Source organism: Entamoeba invadens (assembly GCF_000330505.1).
Source record: "Entamoeba invadens IP1 unplaced genomic scaffold scaff_1105074724629, whole genome shotgun sequence".
Lineage (NCBI taxonomy): Eukaryota > Evosea > Mastigamoebida > Endamoebidae > Entamoeba > Entamoeba invadens.
The window spans coordinates 596,601-603,145 of NW_004440426.1; the positions used below are offsets into that span (position 1 = coordinate 596,601).

The 6,545-nt window shown below is 27.0% G+C and overlaps 2 protein-coding genes across 2 annotated transcripts; both read right to left on the minus strand.

The window, feature by feature from the left end:
- Positions 1 to 1,685: 1,685 nt before the first annotated feature.
- EIN_021000 (hypothetical protein) lies at positions 1,686 to 2,630 on the minus strand (the record flags this gene model as incomplete). Its single annotated transcript, XM_004257324.1, has 1 exon — positions 1,686 to 2,630. One exon carries the CDS (start codon positions 2,628 to 2,630, stop codon positions 1,686 to 1,688), a length of 945 nt encoding a protein of 314 aa, XP_004257372.1.
- A 258-nt stretch (positions 2,631 to 2,888) lies between these two features.
- On the minus strand, positions 2,889 to 3,887 carry EIN_021010 (hypothetical protein; the record flags this gene model as incomplete). Its single annotated transcript, XM_004257325.1, has 1 exon — positions 2,889 to 3,887. The coding sequence occupies one exon, from the start codon at positions 3,885 to 3,887 to the stop codon at positions 2,889 to 2,891; it is 999 nt and encodes a 332-aa protein (XP_004257373.1).
- Positions 3,888 to 6,545: the final 2,658 nt, after the last annotated feature.

The window sequence follows — 6,545 nt, forward strand, 5'->3', positions numbered from 1 at the left end:
GAATGTTGCCTACTTTCACAGTTGGTAACGCAAATTGAGATTTGTGTAAATGCTTGGGATAAAGTGACTAAGATGACAATAACCAATTGTTGGGAACACGCTGGGTTTCGCAATTGCTTTGAAGACTGTGACGAAATTATTGATCCTCGTTATGACTGGGAATTTGAAGGAGAAAATATACCCGCTTCAATGACGTATGAAGAGTATAACAACGACACGAATACTTTGTTAAAAATAAACGAAAAAGAAGTTGAAGATATCAAAGAAAATATTGAGACGCTTATTGTCCAAAAAGAGCAAATAGATAAAACAATTTTTGAATTACAAAAAAGATTACATAATATTGAACCTGAAAATGAAGACATTCCTGTAAATGTTAATGAACGGAATGAATCGTAGTTGTCAAGGAAAGTATTCTTTTTGAAAGAATGCAAATACATTCATTGTATTATTTCTCAATAAAATTTACTTGTTTATCTATTTTTATTATAAATTTATTATTTTGTTTATTTTAATAAAAATGTTTTATTAAAAATTTAATAAAACATGGTTTTTATATTATTTTATTTGACTTTTTAACTTAGTGACAAATTAATCCAATTATTACCATTTTAAGTTTTTATAATGAAATAACCAACAAAAAGCAAACACATAAATATCTTTTTTTTATTTTTTTTATCTATTATTCGATATAAGGGCTTCCTCTTATTTTTCTCTCTTATATCGAATAAATCCTTATATCAAATAACCCTTATATCGAATAATGACTGTATGTTCAATTTCATAATTTAAATTTCATCAAAAATAAAATTAAGAAACTTATCAACCTTTTGATTTTTTTATTGTTTTTTATTTTTAAAGTTATTTTTTAACTTACAAATATGAGAATAAAATGTTTCAATTCTCTTCAAATAGAGGTTGAAAAAATAAAATTTTGAATGAAAATATGTATAAAAACAATTCATTTTCAGTGTTTTTATTCATTGTTTAAATACAAGTAAAATACCATTTATATTTGTTTATTTAATTTGTTGACAAATTCGCAAAATACAAGAAATAAACAACAGACAGAGAAAAAAAGAGACATATCTAATTAAAAATAGTATTAATAAACTATTAAATAAAGATATAAATAGGAATATGCCATTTTTAGATACAAAGAAAATAAAGATCCATCCTCTTGGTATTTATACACCAACATTATTAGTTATTTCATTCATTTAAATGGGCTGCTCAACACTCTCATTGATTATCATTGCGATATTCCTCCCACCACTCGCTGTTCTTCTGAAGAAGGGATGTGGGTGCGACTTTCTCATCAATTTACTTTTGACTATCATCTTGTACCTACCAGGTCTTATTCACGCCATCATTGTGATTACATAAGTGACTTTTCATTAGTTTATTGTGTTTATTGGAAACTTTCGAAAAGGATTGTTTTAATGAATTGTTTTATCAAGTAATTTAATAAACAATACCATTGGAATTGTTCATTACTGATGGTACAGGTTATCTCTTGATACTTTTAATTGACACCATAAAAGCTTATCAAACTCTAGAGTTATTGCTCGTTAAAACTTTAATTATTTTAAATTCCTCAAAATGCTGGCTCAAAAACAATTGAAATGTTCTCTCTAAATTTTACACAAAAAATAGTGTACATATTAATAACTCAAAGACCGTGTTTACTTAAGTTGTATGACAGTTATCCTTTCTGGTGTGAAGTGGTGACTCCCACAAAGCACGTTGTCTGGCGTGTCTGCTGTTCTGTTTGAATAGCAAGCACTCCCACTTTCTCCCTTCTTGAACACGTAAATTGAGGCATCGCAGAGATGGAAAAGTCTGTGGTGTGCATCGTCAAAACAATTAAACGCAAACTGAGAGTATTTTGGAAGAATGGTAAACTTCTGCATCCCATTAATTCTCCCATTTGACTTCAAAGTAAACGAAAATGCCTCTTTGTCGCAAATGCACTGTCCAGCCTTCGATATTTTGCTGAAAATAACTCCACCAAATTTGTTTTTGTTTGTATCTTCGACCACAAACAAAAGCTTCTCTTTGCCAAACACTTTATCCTTAAAGTCGCTCTCGCCGACACTCCATTGATTGTTTCTACTGTCGAAAATGACATTTGTGACTTTCATATTTGTCCATTCCTCAATCTGTTTCACTTCTTCGTAATCGAGTGAGTTGTGTGAAAACGGCACTACCCGCATTTTGCCGATCAGTATCTTTTGTTCCTTGTTAAATGTTAAGTCGACCTTTTGGATTTGTTTTTCAAGATAATTTTTTCTTTGTTCCATCTTTTGCCTCTGCAAATCGACCATCGTCTCCAATAGAAAGTTGTACTCGATATCCGCGTTGTCGGATTTCTTCAGTTCCTCCGTTATCATCGCCGCACCTTTCGTCATATAAAGTTTCAAATCGCACAAAATTGTCTTGAACTGATCTCTCTTTGCCAAGTTGTTGTCGAAATCGTTTAAAAGGTTTACAGCCTTTGAGATTCTTTCTTCGACAGGCACCTCTTCATTATCGATGACAGAGTAGTCCTTTCTTAACACAAAAAACGAAGACAGCACCACTTTCGCCTTTTGGCATGTCAGAATGATTTCTTCGAGAAACTCTTCCATCCACTCTGACTTCGTCCTAATTTCCGCCTTTTAATGTTCTTTCGTTCCGCACCTCTCAACAGACATAATAAATGAGAACAATAGTTTTATAAAAATTCTTAATTATTAAATTAATTAATTTAGTAATTCATCAAAGTTAGAATTGTTATTATTATTACTGTTAATAGTATTTTTTTAAAAAAAAAAATAGTTTGTTATATTTATTATATAAATACTATACCACAAACCATGTAAAATGGAAATGATATTCAAATTAAATTAGAACAAGAATAACGCAAAGAACATGATGGTTATCATCTCCAATATAGCGCCATCACTGTCATTGTTATTAGTTGAATCTGGTTTACTCGAAGTTTCAGAGTGTTCTGATGATTTTTCAGAAGAAGAAGTTTGTGAAGATGTCTGTGAAGAAGCTTCAGACGACGCTTGTGAAGATTGAGTGGATGAACTATCTGAAGAGGAAGTTGAAGATTCCGACGATTGGGAAGATTGGCTTGTTGAACTTTCAGAAGAAGATGAGGAGTCAACGGGTACATCTTCTTTTGATTTGATAACAATCACGTTATTAACATTTTCAGCGTCGTACTTACAAGTCTTAACCAAGTCAAGTGCCAATTTATTTTCATTGACCATTAAAGAAGTTTGCATAGTACTCTCAATAATTTTATCGATACCATTTTCTTTCACTTTAATGTCTTTTAAAGCAAAGACTGTGTTACCATAAGCAACTTTGAAAAAACCATAAGTGTTGAAATTGGTAATAGGGGTGTCTGAGAAATAAGTCACTTCAAATTCTTGTGGTTCTGCGGTGGTCTGACCCAATTCAATGAATGGATAAGCATAAGATTGTGTTGTTTCAGTTGTGTAAAGTTCAATTTTTATTGGTTTAGATAAGACGTTAAACGATCTGTTTCTGGTATTTAATTTGGTTCCAATAGTTTTAGACCCATGAATGTGGTACTCGGCCGTTATATCAACGTCTGGAGTGGACGGGACTAAGTTGATGTATCTCTCGTTATTTGTTTCATCATAGATGATTCTAAGAGGACTCACATCAAAGTTGTTAAGACTGAAATCTTTGAAAGTTGCATTAATTGCCATATCATCAGTAAATGCTATTGTATATTCTCCATCCACTAAACAAATCATCCCTGCAGTGTTCCCATCAGTCACTTCTTTTTGGACAAATTCATTTCCAGAAAGTGAAAGACACTTTTCTGAAGAAGCAATGGATATGAGAAGAAGTGTAAACAACATTGGTCTGTTAGGTAGATCAAATGTAACCTTTAAATACCTTTGATATCGTGTTTTGAAAAAATTTGAACAAACGAATTTCGGTCATATTTTTAGAAAGTAAAGGTCATCCTCTATTTTTTTCATGTTGGGATTATTTTGTTCAATAAATTCACAACACCGATTTAAAAATTCGTTGAGTGGATCAGTTTTTTAAAGGGGAAATAATTATGTCCCAATAATTCAAAAGTTTAAATTTAACATAAAACAATTTTTATTTTTCTATCATTTTTATAATAATGATATAGTATTTTTTTCTTCAAAAAAAAGAATTTTTGAATAATAAATCTATTATTATAACAACAATACAATTTATAGTATATTTTAGGTGTTTTTTTTAAATAAAAAATCGAATAACAAAAATACAGATTATTAGATTGTTTTTAAAACTTATTTGTTTTTTTGGGGTTAAAATTGATTAAATGGTTAAATTAACAATTTTTTGATTATTATTATTACGAAAAATGAACCAAAAATGTAGTCGATGAATAACACCGTTTGATTGGGAAAAGATACACAAAAATGACTAAAAAAACCAAAGTTTTGGTCTTTATTGACGATGATATTATAATAATAAAAACAACTAGAATAATATAGTTGTTTTTTTTTAAGATTTAAGTACAAAAATGAATTATTTATTTTGAGAGTCGGTTTTAGAATATTGTTGTCGAAAAACAATTGTTTTCTTTATAAAATGTGTCAAATTAATAAACTTAAAAGTCGGGTTAAAACTGTAAGGTAAGAATGAACCATATTTTAAGTTTATTTATTAAAACAAATAAACTTATTACTTATATATTTTTTTTAGATTTCAAAAAATTTGCAATGCTCTTTACAAATTTTCATTAACTTTTTTTTATTGAAACAGTTTAAAAATTTGGAGATAAGTTTAAAGTTAAGGGATTAATGCAATGATCCCGTTTTATCACAAAGTCGAATAGTAATATAGAAAAAACGAAAACATGATTCTAGATGAATTATTTTTCTTTGTACATTGATTGTAAACGTTATTATTTTTGAATAACTTAACATTTTTTATAACAAATAGCTTGTTAACTTTTTAATTACTTTAATTAATGATATACTATAATTAAGATACAATATAAATATTAATTTAATTATAATAAAAATATAATTGTTAAATATTACAATAAAAAAACCATATTATATTTATATCACCAAAAACTTATTTGTAAATTGTAATTATAATAATGGCTATTAACTCACCTCTCACTTTTAAAACTCACTTGTCAAATAATGACTCACTACTTCGCTTTTTGACTCACTTTTATAAAAGTAACTCACTTAAAAAATAATTTACTATTTTAATGGTTTTTTAAATAATAAAATAAAATTTCTTCAAAATAATAAAATATAGTTTTAATTTAAATTACTATATAAGTATCCACTCAATCAAAAACTTGACCATTTGGGCAAATTTGCCATTAATCAAAATAATTCATATCTGGATTGTGATGAAAAAACAAAAATAAATAACAAAATAAATAACATTTTGACTTACTTAAATTATTTTTGTTATTGAATTAAAGTTTACATAAATGAAAAAAAATATAAACAAATCGATTAATCGATTTAAAAAAATACTCTTTGCGTTCAATAATTATATCGTTGTCAACACGAAAGATATCGCCATACAAATTCAACAAAGTGAATGTGTTGTTACACATTTGAATTTATTATATTACAATTTTAAAATTTGTATCATTTTTGTTTTGAACAATCAATAAAAAATACAATAAATAATAAATGAGTTATTTAACCAAAGATATTTGAATTAAACGAACAATATTTTAAAGTAAAAACATTGAATAATATAAAACCAAAATGATAAAAATGTTTTTCGTCATCAAGAACAATTACATACGTTTGTCATAACCCAAACAACTGGTTTAATTGTTTATTAATTACAACAATACATACAATAAAACTACGAATAACAAAGACACATTATCAATAAAGTACACTTTAACTACAAACACAACTTAATATATAAAAATTTAATCATGTAAAATGTTAAGATGTCGGAATAATAACTTATTAGAGTATATGATGAACACGACATTAAACAGCTGAGTAATGTTTATAACCAAAATATCATGTAAATTTTAACAACAACACAAACAATGAAAATAATTAATTAGGTTGTATTGATTAATTTCTATGATGAAATTATTTTAATTACGTTAATTATTAAAAATGTGATTTAAAAAATGAAGTCGATTAACATATGTATAGTTTTACACATTTAAAGTTGTCTCTAAGTTGTATACCTTTTAATTAATTGAAAAAACAAAGTTAGTGCATTACAAAACATTTGAATGAGTAAATAAAGATAAACATTTGTGTTAATTTTTTTATTGATATTTTTTTGATAAAATATAAAGAAATAAATAATTTAATTTCTGATTGGAGCTTATGTTTAATAATTGTGACATTTCGTTTGTTCAATGAAAAATCTTTAAGAATTTGTCGTAGTTTATTACTTTTTTTAATTTTAGTCATTGCGTCGTTATTCACAAATATAATACAGCAACTTATGTTAACAATTATAGACAAGTGTTATTTATTGTTTTATTTTTACTTAATTATCATAATATTTTT